Here is a 21932-nt window from a genome sequence, read left to right as displayed (position 1 = left end):
TTTCGCATTTCTGATCCCCTAATCTAAGAGAGGATAATTTTCCATTATGTGTCAACTATCCACCTTGTGATAACTCATGTCAGACTTAGGCAACCAACATTATGTGGAATCAACATTTTATGCCTAAAGGACAAAACAGTTAGGAAGCTAATGGTCTATAAGGATAATAAAATATGCTATTCTGTTAAAAAAAAATCTAAGAACAAGTTTTATTCTTGGTACTTATATGTATCTAACTAAATCTCAATGACAGTCTAACTCTATCTTACTTAGTGAAAAAATGAAGCGTCAATCACCAGTGAAGACATTTCATTAATTATTTTTATATATTATACATTCTAGACAGATGATACCACATAGAATGACTTTTAATAAACTTTCATGAGCATATTTAGGAATATTTCAGCACAAAAATACACAGAGTAAATCTATTTGTGTTGCAAAGTTCATTCTGTCCTCCCAAATTGTCAATAAACTGACCCTTGATTTGGACGACCGAGTCCATGCTCAGCTGACCAGAATAAACCATGGAGTTTTTTGGCCAACTCAAATGAGGAGAGAGGGACACAGGGAAGGAAGTGGGCCTTAGGAGTTTCATGGGTGTTTTAGGATCTTGGAAAAGCAGAGAGGAGGGTCAGCTGGGCTTTTTTTTTTTTAAATCACTGTTTAGATCTACCAGGTTCATACCCTAATATCTGACACCCAGTATTTATTAATAATAGAATAATTTAGATAATCATTACATCTGGTGCCCAATGTGTGGCACTATTAAACCATGCCAAGGCAGTGAACCCACCACTTACCTCCTACCACTGTTTCTGTGGTTGCCTTTGTCTGCCTCCTCACAGGCCCTCTACACCTCTTTTTTTCATATCTGGGGTATTTCTGTTGCAGTCTTTCTACACCAGCTTCCACCTGCTGCCCACCCCAGCCTCAAACGCTGCTGAGGTTAGCCACCCCATCAACAGCACATGCCCTCACTTCCCACCATGTGGACCTTCTCTGGACCCCCCTCCCCAGGCCACAACTCAGGAAAGCTAGGTGCCTTGATACCTGCTCAGGGATCAGGCTTTTACTGCTGCAGTCTGCTGAGGAGCCAGGCCATGCACTGCCCACATCCGCTGCCCAGCCATGTTCAGCAGCCAGAGTTAGCCATGCCCCACCCCCAAGCCAAGCGCCACAGAAACTGCTGGTTACCCTCCTGCACAGCTCTGCCTTGGCTACCACCGTCAGCAGACCTGTGAGATACCCAGGGATTCTTAAAGGGAGAAGTAGGGTTGATTTTTATTTTTCTTTTTAAAGGGATCTTTCCCTTGTTGAGAATTGGAAATACCACAGTGTAGGAAGTTAGGGCTCTGTTTAGTGCTACTATGGATGACTTACAAATCAAAAAAATAAATGAGGGGATAAACAGCTTAGCTGGGATTGACAAAATGTCCATCATAATTATTATCAGCTTGGTAATCATATTTTACCCTTAATAAAGTGGTTTGATAACAGCAAAATATGATAATTTGACTGATAGTTTCCAACTTTAAAAAGACTTATTATTGATAAGACATAAGCCTTAGAAAAACTCACTATTGAAAAAATACAAGCTTTAGAAAGACTTAAAGATACAAGCCTTAGAAGACTTACTAATGAAAATTTTTAACAAATTGACTGATACAAGCCTTAGAATGACTTACTATTGATAAGATAGAGGCTTTAGAAAGATAACCACTGATAAGATAGAAGCCTTAGAAAGACCTACTAATGAAAATAAGAAGTTCTTTGACATAGACAGAGGAACTTAGAACAGAACCTACCACACTATTGCACTATGAAACCAAAGTAAGTGGCCCAAGGTTATTAGAAAACCAACCTTAATTTATCTAGTTATCATACAAGAATGAGCATTAGATGATAGGTAGCCCCAAGGCTATGCAGAAGTTAACTTGCTCTGGCTGGCCCCAAACTCACAGATATCCTCCTGCCTCTGTCTCCTGAGTGCTGGGATTAAAGGCATATGCCACCACCATTGGGCTATTCAGGATTTTCAAAGGAACATTCTTCCTGTATATTCCTATAGTTGGTGTGATGTTTATATTTTCTAGCATTATGTTCTCTTACTAAGTTCTGACAATACTTAAGCATTAGGAATTTTCTTCTCTTTCTTTCTTCCTTTCTTCCTTCCTTCCTTCCTTCCTTCCTTCCTCCCTCCCTCCCTCCCTCCCTCCCTCCCTCCCTCCCTCCCTCCCTCCCTCTCTCTCTCTCTCTCTCTCTCTCTCTCTCTCTCTCTCTCTCTTTAACTTGTTCTCTCATACATTGCATCCCTACCACAGATTCCTCTCCCTCTACTCCTCCCAGTCCCTTCCCCAACTTCCCCTCTCTCGAAGATCAGTTCCTCCTCTGTTTTCCTTTGTGGGGTGGTGAGAAGAGCAGGCAGGCCTCCCAGGGATATCCACCAAGGATGACCTAATAAGACTGGACATGAACCCTCATATCACTGTATGTGGCAACCCACTAGGAGGAAGAAGGTTCCAAGTACAGGCAAAAGGAGTCAGACTCAACCCTCACTCCCACTGTTGGAAGTTCCACAAGAACACCAAGCTACACAACCAAAAGGTATATGCAGAGGACCTAGCTCAGATTCATGTAGGCTCCATGTTTGATGGTTCTGTCTCTGTGAGCCCCTGTGAGTCCCACTTAGTTGATTCTGTGGGCTATGTTCTTGTGTCCTCGACCCCTCTGGCTCCTACAACCCTTAGGAATTTCCTTGATGCCAGTTTCTTCGAGTATTCCTGAAATCACAGCAGTAAAATGATGTTCTGAGGTAAGAAGTAAAGGTCTGAGCAACTATTAGTGTCCATTATCATCGTTTGTCATATGCAGATCTCAACAGAATAACCAGACAAAGAAGAGGAAGACATCATAGCATGTCCTTGTTGGGAATTTAGGATGTTCTTCCCTGCACTCTGAGGCCAGAACCTGGAATTTCTACTTGGCAAATGGTTTCTCTTGCTGTCATCAGATTTTCTTGTGGCCCTATGGATTGAGATGGGGAGGCAGTCTGAACTGCTTATTTTTGAGTGAGTCTTTAGGAATTTTGATTAGCTTTCTCTTTTATTAAGGAGCAGACATTACTTGATTCAATATGATCTATAAAGGAAACAGATTTTCAAGTAATATCACTTCCTGAATTTATTCCAACTTTCACTATCATTTATCATAAGAGTTAATCTGGTTGGCAAGGCTATTTATAGAAATTTGTGGTTCAATTGCCTGAGGTATTTGAGATTATTCGATTGAAACAGGAACAGAATGTCTTATGAAAGCAATTGTCTCAACTGTGGTCCTGATTGTTACCCACAATGAAATGTTTAGTGATTATCAGCTGTGTGTAGTTTCATAATCTATATAAAAAGAGAAAAATGAAACAATGAAGTACAGCACTCAAGGGGATTGTGATCTTTATCATCATTTGTTGAAAATGTATTTTAAAAATGTGCTTTTTAAAACTGGACCAACAACCAGCATCTACATAGTTTTACAAAGGAAAAATGCAGAAAGAACTTACATCTCAATTGGTATGGAGTATAATTCCAGGTGGTGAATCCCTGGCTGTGTAAAACACCTAAGATTCTGAGTTAAACCTGGGTATCAGTATATAGAACAACAAATGAGAATCTCCAATGGGGTTTTCCAATACACAGCATGATGAGAATCCTCCTAATAGACTCTTGCATTCTTGGGAAGCAGTCACTTATGTGTTTTTTTCTCATCTTGCCATCTTCACACCATATCCAGTGTCATTCACAGTCTTTCTGGTGTGCAGCCTCTTTTCCTCATTTGAACGTGACCCACAGACATTACTCCCTACCCCAGCAACCCTCCCACATTTGCTAACCTTCATAATTGCACCAGTAACCCAGTGACAAACCTCAGATTCTTGAAAGTGGTTTTTCCCCTTCAATAAGAAAGCTCATGAACAGTTTCTTTCTCTTTTTCCCTCCTCTCCTCTCCTCTTCTCCCTCTGTGGTTGTTGTACTCTGAGGTGTGTGTGTTTCTTACCCTCCGTATGCCAGCAAACAACATTCGCAGCTTAGGCAATCTCCTAATTGCTATCCTTTTATGTAGGTGTTCTTTTAGCAACCCATATTTCACAGTCTTGAAGTGCGAATATAATCTTGCTGTTCTTTCCCTAAATATCTTTAGTGGTTTTTGTTATTTATTAAGCAGCACTGTTTACCATACAAGAGAAGCCAGGAGGCACAACGAAACCCACTATAAGAGTTTATTAAGGGAAGGGAATAGAAGGGGTGTGCATAGGCCTATGGAATGACTGTGCAGGAAGAGAGGGAAGGAATAGGTAGAACCCACTTTTATAGGTTCCCCCTGCACATGCGCATATGGGCTTACATAGCTACAGCACGCATGTGCATAGATTATGTGATCACGAAGTGCACGGATTATGTAGGACTTAAGACCCCAGATGACTAAGCATCTTGCCTGGCTACTGGACAACGAATGCAGTCATGTAGTTAGAGGAGTGGCTGGGAATTCTAATATCCTAGACTCTTTGTTCTTATTAAAAAAAGGCAGGGGAATGGGGGTGCCATGTCTCCCGAAACTGCTTCCAGCTGACTTGATGGGTGTTAGTTAACTTTTGGGGGTAGGGAAGGGGGCTCTTGGAGTAGCTGGACACCCTGACATAGTTGATTGACCTCTGCTGCTTTGGGAATCGTCCATTGCCTTTTGCTACTTCCGGCTCTGCAGAAATCATCCATCTCCACTTGGATCTGACTGTTTGGATCTGACAAGGTGCTGGCAAAGCAGAAGAGGGAGTTAAGAAAAAATTTACCTGGGGGGCGGGTGTTCCCAAGGGGTCTCAGGGTGAGGGAGGAGGGTCCCATGACCCGAAAAATTTGAATTATACTTATCTTCAGTTTATCTGACCTGTCCAGGTGGATTCATGCTGGCTCTGGAGTTCGGAAGAACTTTTAAACACATTAAGAAGAAGCTACAGGGAATTTAAAATCTTGAGCTGGTAGCCATGATATTATTATGTTTAGTACCCTGCTATCAGAACTTTATTGGTTAGTGTTAGCAGCAGAGAGAGAGAGAAATCTGGAGCATGCTTTTATTTTCACTTGAGACAAACCTTAAAGCACCTGTTTCCTTTGTTGTTTTAGCATCCAGAAGACAGAGGTGATTGGTTACTGAGGCATTTAATAGTAATAGATTGTCATATTAAAGTCTGTTGTGTTTTTTCCTGCAGAGTACAGACCCTTTTGAGTCTGGGGGTGTAAATACTTCTGGGTTGTTACTGTTCCTTACCACCTGGGTATAATTGATGGTTCTTGGCCTCCAGCTCTATGGTGGTCCTGTAACAATTAGCTGAGTAGTTAATTAGAAGTTTTAATATGTTATTAGAGACACAGAGGGAAGTTGATGTAGCAGAATACCATCAATAGAGACAGGAGAGGGAACCAGGGAGGAAAAACTTGTGGGGTGAAACCTCATTCTTCTGGAATTGGTGACCAGGCAGTTGATACTGGTGTCCCCTGGAACCTGAGAGAGCAGGGCCCTGTCTGTGTCACTGTGATGAGGAGGAATTCTCCTGGGGTGAGGGTAAGATAAAAGGCTTCAGGTGAGACAGGTGAGTCCAGTGGGGAAAGCCCTCGAGCTTAGCAGCTGTGGGGGTCACAAGAATTACCTTGAAGGGTCCTTGCCATTTTGGGGGAAGGGGTGGAGGTGCTGGCCTGGAGAGGAAAGAAGGACCTGATCCCCAATGTGGATTTGGGGTGAGCATGGATTATCACATGGCTGGGGTAAGGAATGGTCTGTGAAATTCCACAGGAGAGAATGGAGCTGATAGAGTAGAGGGAGTAAGCAAGTGGTCAGGGAGAGGTGGAGGTTTGGATAGGAGACCCAGGGTTAGAAGCAGTCTCCCATACATGTGTTCAAAGGGTACAATTGAAAGGGGCCACTTGGGAAGGGCCCAGAGCCTGAAAAGAGCTAGAGGTAATAATTTTGCCCAGTTAAGGTTAAGTTCCTGTGACATCTTAGTAAAAATGGATTTTAAAGACTGGTTGGTATGCTCCACCTTCCCTGAGGACTGAGGACAGTACAAGATATAAAAATGCCAAAGACTATTAAGAGCCTTAGCTAGTGTCTGGGAAATCTGGGAGGTGAACTCTGGACAATTATCAGACTGGAGAGAGGCAGGTATCCTAAACTGGGGAGTAATTTCCTAGAGAAGGAGATCGGCAACTGTCTGAGCCCACTTATTAGAAACCAGATATATCTTCATCCAATTAAAAATTGAGTGCACCATCATGAGGAGATATTTAATTCATCTGACAGTGAGCATATGAGAAAAATCAAGCCCCCAGTTAGTCCCTGGAGGGAACCTCTAGCCTGGTGGGTGGGAAAAGGTTGGCTCTGATATTTAGAATTGGGATCTGACTTTTGGCAAATTTCACAGGAGGCAGCAATAGTTGTTAAGAACTGTAAGTCCTCAGAGGTGGGCTGCAGGTGGGCCTTTATGAACTGAGATAGAGCGAGACTATTAGGGTGAAAGAGCTGATGTAGATAGGACAGAGTTTCCCTAGTGTCAGGGGTTGCCTGTGAGGATGTGAGCTGTACTGTATGAATTCCTTGAGGTGGGTGGGGTGAGTCTGGGCCCTGGAGGGCCGTTGTCCTAGCTGCCTGGTCAGCCCGGTTATTTCCCTTAGAGATGATGGAGCTGTCGGTCTGATGGGGCTGGCAGTGGATAAATCCCATAGCCTTGGGGAGATGGGAGGCCTTAAGCATGGCCATTATTTGGCCTTTGAGTTAGATGTGGATCCTCTTTTTGCTGTAAGGTGGCCACAGTCCTTCCAGATAGCATCATGGGACAGGAGGACATGAAAAGCATATTTGGAGTCTGTATAACCATTTAGGGATTGCCCCGTGCCAATTGGAAGGCAGAGGTGAGGGCTATCAGCTCGGCCTGTTGGGTTGGTAGTGTGTACGGGTAATGCCTGTGCTTCTACCACCCCAGTGTCTGACATTATGGCATAGCCTGCTTTACAGGACCTTGTGTAAAAAGGAGCTTTCCTCTGTGTACCAGGTATAAGTAACCTGAGGCAATGTGCCTCTTGATTCCTGAGTAATGAGCTCAGCAGCTGCTAAAGCACAAATACAAGGTGCCCAGCCCTGAGTGGCAAGGTCTCGTTTTTTTTGACAGGTGCAAAGGAGAGTCCCAGATGGTGCCCTAGGGTTCCAAGGGCATATCCCTCTCTCCAGCCTTGCCAACCTGGCAACCATTCTCCCTTTGCAAGAGGTAGCCACGGTTCACGTCCCTTTCTCCCTCATGGAACTTTCTCAGATAGAAAAAAACCTGGGCTCTTATACCTCTAATTCTGCTTCCTTTATTAAACAATTCCAATATATTACCCAATCCTCACCTTTCATTATATATATGGTACTTGCTAATAACTTACTGCCTGAGAAATGCAGATAGGTTTGGGAGCAGGCTAGAATACATGCAGATAAAGTTCATCAAACTAATGCTGCCCATCCAACCAGGGCCGAGGTGGTTCCCATACAGGACCGGTGTTGGGATTACAATACCCTGGGTTGCTCTCTAGCTAGGGATCTGTTTACCACCCGCCTCCTGATCCATCTCATTTTTTAGAATGCCATACAAAGGCTCTCTTACGATATACTAGTTCTGGATCCTGAGAACCCAGAGGGCAGACAGCTCCTTATGATCCACTGTCTAGCAGAGCTTCCCTGACATTAGTGCTAAACTTAAGTGTCTGGAGAGAGGGCCTCTGACCCCACAGGCAGAAGTCTTAGCAGTGACATTTAAGGTGTACTGTGGGAGAGGAGGAAGCCCGTAAACAGAACTGACAAATGCTGGCACACACTATCCAATCAGCTGCCCCAAAGCTTCCTCTTTTAAATGTGGTAGAGAAGGCCACTGGGCTTGTGCCTGCCCTGCCCCATGCTGGCCACCATCTTGGCCTTGTCCAAAATGTCACCAAGAGGGACACTGATCATCTGACTGCCTCTGTGCACCTTATGGCATGGGGACATCAAACAAAGACCACCCTCTAGCCGATCTCCTAGGCTTGGCAATGGATAATTGAAGGTGATCTGTTCCTGGCCTGACCACAGTCATCTCTTGCAGGGAACTGTGGGTAGCCATTACAGTATCAGGGTGATCCATTTCTTTCCTTTTGGACACAAAAGCCACTTACTCAGTCCTGAGGGAGTTTTGGGGTCCCACCTCTCCTCACCTCAGGGTAGGGGGCAGCCTTACCTACCTCACCAGACCCCATCACTTAACTGTATTTTCAGGGGTATCCCCCTCACCCACACATTTTTAGTTGTGCCAACCGCCCTGTGCCCCTAATGGGAAGAGATTTTTCTAGCTAAGGTATGAGCTCTTATTTAATTTTCTTCCCCCATTTGCCTCAATCCAGACTCTTTTGCCAGCAGCTCCTCTCCTCCTCCTAGCCACCCAGCCCACTAGCTCTAACATTTCATTTCCCTTACCACCTCTCTGGTGGACCCCAAAGTCTGGGACACCCAGAACCCTTCTATTGCTAGGCACCATCCCCCTATTATTATCCAGTTAAAGGACCCTACCAGGTACATTACCCAAGCTCAGTACCCTCTCTCACTCCAGAGCCTTAGGGGACTTAAGCCTATCATTTCTGACCTTCTCAGAAAACGCTGCTCCACCTAACCTCTTCGCTTTTTAACACCCCCATACTTGCAGTTAAAAAGTCTAATGGAACCTACCGCCTGGTTCAAGACCTCTGGCCCATTATTTCTGCATTTGTCCCCCTCTACCAAGTAGTGCCTAACCCTTATACTCTTCTCTCAACTATCCCTTCAGAGACCTCTCAGTTTTCAGTTCTTGATCTCACGGACACATTTTGCATGGTCACGTAGCTGGGAGAGTGGCTAGGAATTCTAACAGTTTCCAAATTCCCAAGCAACATTTGTAATCCAGAGCAAAGTCCTCCTCCATCTTAGACTTCTTTCCTTCAGTTACGCAGACTCATGTTCAGCTCCTCTGGTGCTTTGCGTGATTCCTGGCTTTCAGAGACTCTTCTGTATGTGACAATGTTTCTCTCAAGTTCAAACCATGAAAATCCTCTCTGGGAGGTTTAGTCTGGATGAATTACCCTTCTGTTAGGTCCTATTATTTCTTATGTCACTACATTTACCTCACTCTGTTGTAAATTCATATTAACTTTTCAATATTCCCAGTAACCATTCCATAAATGTAGCTGTTACTTTTGTGTCTCTACTTCTAACATTACATGAATGTTTTAAATGAAAATAAATGGTGTCAATGGAGAGGATCTTTAGAGCTATAGCACAAAATGATTATATCAGGAAGATGACTGTAATGATAAACATCCATAAACTTAATGGATAGCATTGTTTGCTTACCTATGCTGGACATCATACTAAGTACTTTATATTAATTATAATCACTCAATTACCAGAGCCTATTCAGTCTTGAGGGAGTTTTGGGGTCTCACCTCTTCTTCTCACCTCCCTATTGTCAGGGTAGCGGGGGCAGCCTTACCTACCTCACCAGACCCCACTACTTAACTGCATTTTCAGGGGTACCCCTCTCACCCACACATTTTTAGTTGTGCCAACCACCCTGTGCCCCTAATGAGAACAGATTTTTTTTTTTTACCACAATCATATCTATTTTGAGGGCTGAGAAAGTTGAGGCTTAGAGACTTTATAAAACATGTCCATAGGATGTAACTGGTGAGTGGTGATTGCAATATAAGCCATGGGTTTCACTTACCATTTCACTAGGTAGCTCCAACAATGAGTAGTAGTGGCTTGAGAATCTTATGTATCAACTTAACCACAGCTAGAAGAAGGTTGGAGGGGTGAGATAACAACTCACATAAATTTGCTCACACTTCATTTTGCTGACTGAAAAGTTAACATCAGTCATCCTAGAGCTTCACACTTCTTATTTTTTCTTAAACTAAATGGGAAGATTATCTGGTAAAGGGAAGTTTCTTAAATTATAAGAAATTGGGAAGGGAACGTGGGTCTAACTTAATCCATTCTTTACATTTTTATGTCAAAGAGTTGTTGAGACAATCTTATAAGTATAATCATTAAAACCACCCATTTTAGTTAAAAAAATAAAGGAGGAGTTAAGAACATTGGAGAAGGAAGGCTTCCTCATAGATGCTCCATATGGTAAAAGATCATTAACTGTTGTGATCTGGGTCTCAGAATCCCCTTGTTTTGTTTTTCTTTCTGGGGTGGGGAGGCTTGACTTTTTCATCCTGGAAACTTCACTATGTAGCATAATACAAAGTTCTTTTAAGTCATTTCCCCTACCACATAAAGTTGTGAACTTGCTCTTTGATGTATTTTTAAAGATACTAAACAATGTTTCAAGTGAGTCAAATGCTATTACGACCTTTTTAATACAAAATTTTTATTAACTGAGAAATGTCATATACTGTATGTTCAGCATATTTGTCCTCAGTATTCCTCTTCCCCCTAATTCCTCAACCCCTCTCAATTTCCTGTTTTCTTTCTTTCTTTCTTTCTTTCTTTCTTTCTTTCTTTCTTTCTTTCTTTCTTTCTTTCTTTCTTTCTTTCTTTTCTTTCTTCCTTTCTTTTTCTTTCTTTTTTCTCTCTTTCTCCCTCCCTCTCTCTCTTTTCCTTCCTTCCTTCCTTCCTTCCTTCCTTCCTTCCTTCCTTCCTTCCTTCCTTCCTTCCTTCCTTCCTTCCTCCCTCCCTCCCTCCCTCCCTCCCTCTCTTTCTCTCTTCTCTCTTCTCTCTTCTCTCTTCTCTCTTCTCTCTTCTCTCTCTCTCTCTCTCTCTCTCTCTCTCTCTCTCTCTCTCTCTCTCTTTTAAACCTATCCAATCCTATTTGTGTTTCCATATACTCAAAGAGTATGGAGCCATGCACCAGAGGGCATTTGATTTACAAGATCTACCCTTAAACAAAACTGACTCTCCCTTACCCAGAAGCCATCAGATCCCAGTAGATCCTCAGTTAGGGGGAGGCTTGTGAGCATCTCCCCCTCCATGCTAGAATGTTGATTGCCTTGATCCTGTGCAGGTTTTGTGTCGGCAAGCACAGCAGCTTTGAGCTCATGAGTACAGCTGTTCTGTCATGTGCAGAAGACACTGTTTCACTAATTAACATTAGAAACATTAAAAAACAAACAAACAAACAAACAAAGGAAAGCTATTTCAGAACCTTCATGAGGTGAGCAGAAGTGAGGCAAGCAGGTAACTGTCCATTTAAAATACCTTACACCAGCCGGGCGGTGGCGGCGCACGCCTTTAATCCCAGCACTCGGGAGGCAGAGGCAGGCGGATCTTTGTGAGTTTGAGGCCAGCCTGGGCTACCAAGTGAGTTCCTGGAAAGGCGCAAAGCTACACAGAGAAACCCTGTCTCGAAAAACCCCCAAAAAAAATAAAAAAATAAAAAAATAAAATAAATAAATAAAAAACAAATAAAAATAAAATAAAATAAAATACCTTACATGGTATTTTAATCCCATATCTGCCATTTACTGCCAATACTTTGGAGAAATATCTCTATTGAAGTTATATCAAAAGTATACACATGTCAGATGTGTTGTTTCTTCCAAGGCCTTTAAAGAAACCCAGAACCACTATTTCCCCCCTAGGAAATTGTCTTATTTATTTAGTATATTAAACTCCTCAAAGGCTTGTTGGAGAATGCAAAGGTAAGAAAGGTCAGAGTTACATAAAGAATCATCCTTATGTATTCATGTGTGAGTTGAGATCTGTAACTGTAAAAGCATACGTCTAAAACAAAATTTTATTTCTGCAATCTAGAATCCTCTCCATCCAGACAGAGGCCTGCTTTTTAGAAACGTATTTAAGATGGACTACTGTCTCTTTCGACTACATCTTTAAAAAAGGCAAAAACTCAAACTGTGTTGTGACTTTCAATGATAAACTTTTATTCTGAATATACTGTTTTTGCACAAGATTTAACACAACGTTTTCTGGGATTATAAATATTTTTATAACAGTATTATACAAATTTTTACAAAATGTTTTCATCCTGCTAGTTAATTTCCACAAAAGTGTCAAGAGAACATGATAAGGGAAGGAAAGACCTGTTGTTCACAAAAGCCGCATGGCCTTTTGCATGATGCACAATGAGTGTTTCATGAAGGGAATCCCTAAAGCACGATCCCACAGTCACACAGCACAAAGGAAGGACAGCTTTGCTAGGTCACATTGGAAACTCAGTTGGCATCTACACAAGACAGTATCCCAAGAGTCTCAGTGGAATTTCCATGGTTCTTTAATGTGAACTAGGGACAAGGTAGATGAAACCATTGGTAAGAGCTATCTAATTCTGCAAAATTCTGGAAGTGTTCATCACTTGATAGTCCTGTTTTAGTGATTTGTTCTTTACAGAAATGTACACTGAATATTAACAATATTAACATTCTGCAATGGAAAACAATGCAAGTTCCAGCTAATGGATAAAATATTTGGAGATTGGGGCAAGTGGAAAAAAAAAATCACAAAATCCATTGTGTCTTGCTAAGTTACTCTATGCCTTTAGACTTACGAGTTTTAAATTAAGACGTAGAATTTAAGCTTTGGTGACTTGAAGACAGGCATTTAAATGAGATGTAAAGTACAAGAGAGCATCAAATAAGCAAGTAACACTTGGGTTGCAAAGGTCACTTAAAAGGGATACTGCCTATTTGAACCCCATAAGGCCAGTTTTACAGTTAATAAAAGGAATATTATATATAAGAAAACTTACAAATGGCAGCAACACTGTGTTTTCCAAGGTAAGCAATAATGCTTCAAGCATTAGAAACATGAAAAAAGATCATACTAAAATCTTGTAGGCCCAGGACCTAAAAATCTCTTCAATCAAACTTGCTAACTATGTCATGTTAAAAACCTGTTACAAACATGGACCGCGATTGGCGCTTGGCAGTAATGCTGGTTGTTCAAATGAAGAAAAGAGGAATCCATTTATGCAGAAATTCTTTCCTGCTACTCAACACCAATGCAAGACTTGTTTTGACTTTGTTTACATGACAAAGTACACTGAGCTACGTGAGTATAGCAACAATTAACTAATAAAAACAGTTAAACATTTTGTAAAGTGATCTCTTACTTAGTTTTGTTTCTGTAAATAACACACTATACTTATTCTTGCCAATAGAATTTGCAGAACAAATGTTCAATGTGATATTGTCATTTTGGCGGATGGCTGTTACTGTCATTTTTTTTTATTATTTTGTAGGCAAAAGCATGAACATTAGTATATGTCATGAAAAGAAGTTTTAGTGAGAAGGTATGTTTTTGCCCAATTTGCTACCATTTATGTGGTTGTGATGACATAGAACTGGAATCAAAAGAGGCCTTGCCAAGAGGTGCCAAGTTCAGCAGTGACAAATACAATAATGTCATTGATGGCAAAACACTCTGTGAGTGACATCAGCCATGAACGTATAGTCAATATACTTTAAACATAATTTAAGGTAGGTTCTTGTTTGCCAGAAGCAATTTAATGGTTTTAATGTGCATCACTTTATATGTAGAAAGTATCAGTTCCCTTCCCCAACATGTCCAGGATTTAAAATAGTCTAGCAAAAGGTAATAATAAGTTTGAAATAATTAACAAATAACATGACTTAGACATATTTTCCCTCCTTTTACATTACCTTTCTGTTTTCTAAGGTCAACATTAGTTATGAATAGACTAAAAATGACAATATATTAGAAGTGGTGACTGATGTCATTTCTTAGGACAATAGTTGGCAGAGTGATTCCAACTGCCCCTCCCCCTTTTGAATTAAACACAATCTTAGCTTATAAAATGTACACAAATGGTACTCAGGTGGTGATAGCATGGTGGTAGGAAGAAATTACAATGTATGCAAAGCTATAAACAAAATAAACTGTTAAAGAGTAGGCTACAACTTTGATATGTGGAGCATATTAAAGTATGCTGGAGAATGTAAATAATTCTGATTGTAAAATGATATACATGAAAATTTCCAGCATATGCACACACCAATACTTGGCATGTTTAACTAAAAAGAGAAAAACCCTTCATTTATCATAAAGAATATATGCATACTTTCAGCTTACAGTAAAATTACTCTTCCTAGACACATTCATTGTTTGTACTCTTTCTTCAAATACTGTTTATTCCTGAAAATAATTTTTCTAAATGTAAATAAAGTTTAGCTACCATATTCATCTATAATGAAATTTCTGACCTATTACACTAATGTTTTTCACCAAGGAAGCTGTATAAAAACAAATTTTATTATTCACAATCAAGTGTTCATGTGCATACACATAGATTCAAGGTTTCCTATTTGTTCAGGTTAATGTAAAACCCCTCATGAAGTTGCATGGGAATTTTGGTCATGTGATCATACCAAAATGGAGGGACAGAAGCAGCAAGAGCAGCCATTTCTGGATTGTACATGCTACTGTTGAAACGAACAAAGAGGAAACCTAAGATGAATATTCTTTGAGAACATATATGTACTTTTCAAAAAATAAATGTGTTAAATCTGATTTATGTACTTAAAATATCTGTACATAGGTTTTCAGGCAAAAGCATGAATCTGTATAAAATCCATGAATTCTCATTTCATCATTTGCCTAACCCAGTCATTCAGCATTTACATCGCACAGTATATTCAGAGTAGTTTAACAACATGTTAAAAGATGACTTAAGTGCATTTACACTGCAAGGTTCAGATTCTTACATGACAATAATGTCACCCATTTAACTCTTCAGTGGACTATACTCTACAGTAAGAAGAAAAACAAACCAGAAAGTTAAAATAGCAGCAGCATCATGCAAAATACCCTTGGCAACCCAAGTTCATTAACCACAGGAAAATGTTTCCCCTCCCCCCCAACAAGCTTCTCTTAGAGCGAGTTAAATATCTGGCTAGCACTACATGATTGTACTTTGAACAAAAGGGCTATTACGCCACGCATTAAAGGGCTTTCATTTATGAGGAAATGTGTCATGAACTCCAATTTCACCCGCAAGCACCTGTAACTTAGTCATCCTTCATTATTCGCTTCATACCTTACCCAAACTCAACTGGTCACAGTTGTGTTTTGTTTTTGGCAGAGAAATCATTCTTTTATAAGGCATTTTATTCATGGCAATTTTTTTTGGTAGAAAAATTAGCCATTAGTTTGTATTTCAACAGTTTAGACCAATGCATTTTCTCCCTCCCTCTCTCTCTATTTAATAATGACTCACAGCAGGAATTACTTTTTAACAGAAAATAAGTGAAGGCAAAAATATCATTGCCCCCCACTAGGGCCTTTTTTTTTCTTCTTCTTGGTAAAATTGCAGCAGGTTGAAGTCCTAGGTCAAAGTCAAGAAGCTGCTTCTCTTCATAATGCCTGCACGGGGGAGCCTTTGACTTGTAATCACCAATGGCGCAACAGTGAACTCCCAAACTTCCCACAGAGCACAAACAGAGTTTTGCTTTGATGTTAGACACAGATGATGCAGCATTCACACAAGTTTCAGGTTCTGACACCTTGACATGCAGCCAGCGGGTGGTCAGGAACCTGAGCCTCAGATTTGCCGTGGTTGAGGACCAGCTAATGTTCTGTGTAGTTTCTTCAACTGACTCTATTTTAATGTAACTGAGGGCTCATGTGTTGGCAGGGTCTGGGTTTTAGTTGCAGATCTGGGGTTTAGAAGGTCACAATAGGTAGTGTCTGCTTCCAGATACCAGCCAAAGGAGTATGAATTGGAGTCCAATGATAGACCACAATGAAGGATTTAATCCAGAAACACCACCACAGTCAGTGTAATCCTCCTGTTGGGAATGCAAACAAATAAATAATATAATCATCCTGAATAAACATGTAACAGAGAGACTTTTAGGTTAATTTGCATTTAGTCCACTTTTGAACTTACCTGGTAATAAAATTGCTTTACCTAGGACTGAAGTAAGTAATATTGATCTAGATTTCACTGTATAGAAACTGTGTTAAAGTGGTCTCTCTGGTACCATTTGACAAACGCTTGAAGTTCTGATAATGATGAATGAAAGTTAATAATAATGAATTCTTGCTTGGATATAGAAATTACTAATTAAAAGCCTCACTGAAATGATGAAAAATCCTTTATATTTATATATAAGAAATAAAATAAATAATTTAATATTTTAATAATTCCCAACAATAATGATTTTTGTATCTGTGCTCCATAAGCATAAATCAATAAACTCAAGAAATAAAAATCCATTTCCCATATTTCTGATGTCTAAGGTGAACTTATAGGCCACAGGTAGCACCCTGACTTTAGGAATTATAATAAAGTGAGATATAATGTATTTGAACCTGAGGCAAATCAAGAGCATCCTGAAAACACAGAATCCAAATAAAGAACCAGGCTGGAAAGAGAAGCCAGGTTTACCCACTGAGCCATACAGTACCACAGTGCATTCAATGAACACACCTCCTGGTATTCTTCATAGAGCCAGTAGAAGCTCAGTTAGATCCCTAAGAACCCAGTTATTTTTGACCATTCCTTCCCAGGTTCCATTCTCTGCCACATTCTCTAGTTTAAAATTCCTCGTATTGTAGTGAATTTCATTAAAAAAAAAAAAAAGAACAAAACTAATGTCCACTCATTCTCATAAACATTTTTAAAGAATTCATTGATCCAAGGCTCATCTGCCATGAGTCTAAATAGGTTATATAAATGAATATGAGTGTTCTTTGTAGAGCAATTTACAGAGTCCAAACTCTCAAAGATTGGGAACTTCTGATTTACTTCCCTGCCAGAGATTAAAGGACTACTTGAAACTGAGTAAATAAATGGCATTTCTTCTTTGATTTGTGTTTGGGGGTAGCATATTATGTTTTGTTTTCTGAATTATAACTATGTCATTTCTTTCGGATGAAATAAAACAGCTGAATACATCCAACAATAATGGCTCACTTTTAAATGTAGGTAAATCTGTAAGAAAGTAGATACTTCAAAATTACCCTTTTAATGGAAAAATACCCATAACACATACATTGTTTCCCTTTATTTTTAAAGACTTATTTTCTTTAACCTTAACTTCATTAACCCATGTGTTGAGTGATTGTGTCAGCCATGTTAGTCATGACCAGTGCCAGCTTGACTCAGAGAATCATCTCTCAAGACCCTTACACATTGGGCCCAGTGACTTTTCCCTGCAGATGGAGGAGGGAGCATGGGGAGGCACATGGGGCTCATCCTTTCCTGAGCAGCCGCTAACAACTGCTAAGAAGAAGAGATTTGGGGAGGTAGAGCTGGCCACATGTTGTTTACATCCTGTCAATAAACTCTCATCTGCTGCTGTCTTCTCTACCTAAAGTGAATGGAAATAGATACAGCAGGAAAAGTCACATAACATCATGAAAGCCATGAGAGAGGTAATACATTTGGTCAAGTTTTTACATGTAGAAAGTGTAAGAATCATATACACACGAATTTATTTCTACAGATTCATTATGTACTCAGTGATACACTATTGTAGTCTGGGTTTGCTTACTAATATAATTCTCCCAGTGGGCATGCTTTAATTTTGATGACCTTCAGCATTTTTGCCTGTCCTTCTCTTGCTCTTTACCTTGTATGTCTATATAAGAACCCTGTTGAAAGGTGTACTTTGGATGCTTATGTTTTAGAAAGCCTTCATGGTGTGGAGCTTTGTAATTGTATATCCATAATCTGTAACCCCTCAGGGAACTACAGGATGCCAGGGCTCTCACATTAGATGGTCAGGAGGGCCACATTAGATGTGCCCAGATGGCATGCGTTTACTTGATGCTGGTTCAACTCTTTCGATGCATAACTGTGGTAAAGTGCTGTCTTGGAAAGCAAATATCTAGTGAGGACAACCTGAGGTCAGATATTTTTGTGGTAGACATTGAATTTGTGCAGAGATCACAGTCTTTAAAATCTTTCCTTTAAATGATGCTTAGATGGAAAAGTAACTTCCATTTGTTGTAGGAAAGTAGGATAATAAATAAAGCCACCATTGCAGTAGCCAGTGACAAAGCATGAACAAACAGAGGCCTTGCCTTGCAGGATTGTCTCTGTACTAACACGTGTAAAATTCAGAAATGCTCATATTTCAGTAAGTGTGCTTCGTGATTCTCTTCATGTTCTTGTCCATTTTATGAATAAAATTTTAATACATTGTTGTTTTTACTAATATTCACTCTATGGAATATTTTCATTAAGGAGTGGTAGCTTATAAAATCCAGTAATTATTTTTATCTCTAATTGATAACCTGTAATCCATATCTAAAATTTATATGGTTGAGAAAAGTAAACTGTATAATGAAACCTAAAAATTAATTAATTTTATACCATTTTATATATAGCATATCATATAATAAGTTGGTACCCTTACATTCCATTTTGCTCATCTTTATTTTATTACAAATAAGGACAGCTATAGAATATCCTATTATACTTCAAGTGATTAATTACGTATTTTTAATGGATTGATAAATGTATATTCCAAATCACACTGCGTATATTGATTTTCTAGATGTATGTACATAGTTCACGAGTGAATATCCTTTGAAATATGTCACTGTGAAAATAATTGTTTTATCATCTCTGAACCAATATGGCTATTTCCTGTGCTTCCCTCTGTTTTCCAACCTCCCATGAGCCCACACTGCTCTTACTAATACCCACACAGTCTGGGGGATTCCTAATCAATGGCTACCCAAGGACCAATCAGGGAGGAGCACAACAGAGGCCGCTGTAGCAATTTCCTAATGACTCCACAGCATCAGACATGAAACAGCATTAACAATACATGGACCACAGATGCACCCCACAGCAGTTAGTCAACAGCTCTGCTTTCTTCATCGAGAAACCTCCCCAAACATTAAAGATTAATGGCCATGTTGGCACAGATATAAATAGAGTGCCTAAAACGAGTTCAGAATTTAGGGACCTGTATACTAAAATATACATAACAAATATATGTAAATAAAATATACATAACAATAAGCACACACATTTTGGGAATAAGTTAGATTTGTCTAAAAAATATGAATGACTGATTCAGAAATTCTTAAACTACTTGTTACAACTGAAATAGTCCATTGATTCTATGTTAGCAGTTTTAAAACTTACATCATGATGACAAGTTCTAATAATTACGTATTGAGTAAAAGTAAAATTTCATGAAGACCTTTTCAATTATTATCTATATTGGTTTAATGCTTATACCAACATCTTATAAGAAAATAATAATTTTTAAACTAGGAATCTGACTCACTGGGCTTAGCATGAGAAATAGATGCACCATTTGAAAAAGATGACCTACAAAATAATATTAATATTGGAATTTTAACAATCTTGTTTTAGGATATTTTTTATCATGGACTTAAGTATATGGGTTCTTTTATAAAATTCTAAGTCAAAATCTAAAGGTCAAGCAAATTAGAGGAAGCGACTGACCATCCACACCACACACAAATGGAAGGAAAGTGAAGAGAGGATCTGGTATCATGCACCGGGCATGACTCCTTGTACACACAACTTGATCCTAGTAATAATGGGCAAAGTAGCAAGTACAGGAAAGGGAAAGAAAACATAGAGAAGAAGACAGACAGGATGAGATTTCACACAACTTGCTGGCAATTAGCAGTTAAGGCGAGCCTCCATACAGCACAGTGTCACAGTGACATTGCAAATAGGCATTGTGAAAGTACTCTACTGTTGAAGAAGCACACGCGTGGTTAGGACCCGGCCAAAGTAGCTGATACATCTAGACTGTAGGGTCAGATATCTTCAGTGCCTTGATCAAAAGATACAGTGTCTTCTGATGGGAATATTTGAGACAGGGATTTTACATTATGATGGGGGAATGTCTTTCTATATGCTGTGAAAATATGTTGCTCTGATTGGTTGATAAATAAAGCCATTTGGCCTATGGCTTAGAGGCAGGTGAAAATCCAAACGGATAGACAGAAAGAGAAAGACAGAGCAGAGGAGACGCTGCCAGCTGCTGCCATGAGAAGCAAGATGTGAAAGTACCGATAAGCCACAAGCCACGTGGCAAAGTATAGATTTATATAAATGGGTTAATTTAAGATATAAGAACTAAAGCTGGGTGATGGTGGCACATGCCTTTAATCCTAGCACTCAGAAGGCAGAGCCAGGTGGATCTCTGTGAGTTGTAAGGCCAGCCTGGTCTACAGAGTGAGATCTAGGACAGGTACTAAAACCACACAGAGAAACCCTGTCTCAAAAAAAAAAAAACAAAAAACAAACAACAAACAAAAAGATATAGGGACTAGATAGCAAGAATTCTTCCACACACCTAGTTTAAAAATATTAGCCTGTGTATGTTTATTTGGGTCCAAGCAGCTGTGGGATTGGCGGGTGAGAGAGATTTGTCCTGACCGCAGGCCAGGCGGGACACAGGAAAACTTTTAGCAACAGCATCATCTTGTAAATTCATCTTTGTGACTTTCATCTATGTTTGTACTACTGAAAGTAGTTGGTAAGGGAAGTTTCTGTAATGGCTATCACAACTCTGGGGTTCCTAAGCAACTCTTTGTGGAATGGTTAAACATGAACAGGCCTCTATAAAACATGAGAGATAAGAGGTATGACAGAGATAACGGCAGGGGTGATGTGGTATGCCCTTCTGTACACTGTGAGTATGTGTTGCTCTCATTGGTTGATAAATAAAGCTTCTTTGCCCTATGGCAAGGCAGGATAGAGCCAGGCAGGAAATAAAAATAAACATTTTATGTAGCTGAATGTATGTATATTGACTGAATATAACACAGGATGTCAAAGCAGTAGGAAATAGAAAATGCTAAATTTTAGGAAAAGTTGTAATCATCATTAAACAATATACATTATGCATGGGTCACAATATCTTGTGAGTTTAACCTTCTATTTTGTCTAAGATAAAAGGAAAAGAAATTAATACTGTTGAGGGAGTGACAAAATTAAAAAGGATATAATAGAAAGGAGAACAAAATAACTAAGTAATAACTCTAAGAGGCTGTGGCACCATGCACAGGACCTGCATAGGACTGCACAGATGGGACCACAGAGCTGAAGAAGAAGTGGACACACACCCCCATCTCTAACCCAGAAGCTAGCTCCAACTGAAAGCCGCTGGCAAGTGAAAATTGAGTTTTCTCCAAGGAAGTCTCACTGGGAAAATAACCCACTCTTACAGGCAGGCCCCTTGACCAGCTGTGGATGGCCAACAAAAAATGAACTTAAGGTAATCTTTGGAGGTTCTGTGTCTCATTAATGTTGTGTCAGGGTTTTTGGTTTTTGTTTCATTTTGTTTTATTTTTATAACCTTACAGGTCCTTTGTGTATGTATTTAGGCTACTGGTTTTGTGCTTTCATGGAATTCCTGTGTGTGCAAAAGTGTCTACACGCATTTCTTGTGCTGTTTCTTTGGCTCGCTTTCTTGTTTGTTGTTTTGTCTTGCTCCAGTTTGTTTGATTTTGTTTTTATTTCTTAGATTCATGTTTTCTAATTAAAGACAGAAAGGGCCTGGATCTGGATGGGATGGGAGGGAAGGGGAGGGGAGGGGAGGGAAGGGGAGGAAGAACTGGAAGTAGTAGCAGTAGTAAGGGGAAGGAAAACAGTAAGCAGAATATATTGTATGGAAAAAAACTATTTCCAATAACAGAAAAAAAATGTGTGCTCCAATTCTATAGCACGCTGTCAATAGCGGGTTTGCAACAACAGCTCTTGTTAGTATGTGTCCTACTAACCATCGTAAACAAATGGTTTGGGAGGCCTGGAATGCTGTCCTCATGTTCACTATGACTTTGGTCTGCTAGCCTCCCATGTTCCACTGTGGTCTTGGGATCTCTCACAGGCAGTCCTAATATGATAAGGTTCATAGGTT

At 39.8% G+C, this 21932-nt stretch overlaps 1 protein-coding gene across 7 annotated transcripts in view; it reads right to left on the bottom strand.

Annotated features, from left to right (window-relative positions):
* Nucleotides 1–11951: 11951 nt before the first annotated feature.
* The window catches only part of Cacna2d1 (calcium voltage-gated channel auxiliary subunit alpha2delta 1), a 432008-nt gene continuing 422027 nt past the window's right edge, over nt 11952–21932 (bottom strand). For all 7 annotated transcript variants that reach the window (XM_076566314.1, XM_076566315.1, XM_076566316.1 and 4 more), the window contains one exon: nt 11952–15857. In XM_076566314.1, the coding sequence (XP_076422429.1) occupies nt 15741–15857 (117 nt within the window). In that variant the 3' untranslated portion in view covers nt 11952–15740. The remainder of the gene's footprint in view (nt 15858–21932) is intronic.

The sequence above is a fragment of the Peromyscus maniculatus genome, chromosome 3 (assembly GCF_049852395.1).
Source record: "Peromyscus maniculatus bairdii isolate BWxNUB_F1_BW_parent chromosome 3, HU_Pman_BW_mat_3.1, whole genome shotgun sequence".
In the NCBI taxonomy this organism is placed as follows: Eukaryota; Metazoa; Chordata; class Mammalia; order Rodentia; family Cricetidae; genus Peromyscus; species Peromyscus maniculatus.
Note: the sequence above shows the minus strand (reverse complement) of the source record. Positions and strands in the feature narration are given on the sequence as shown.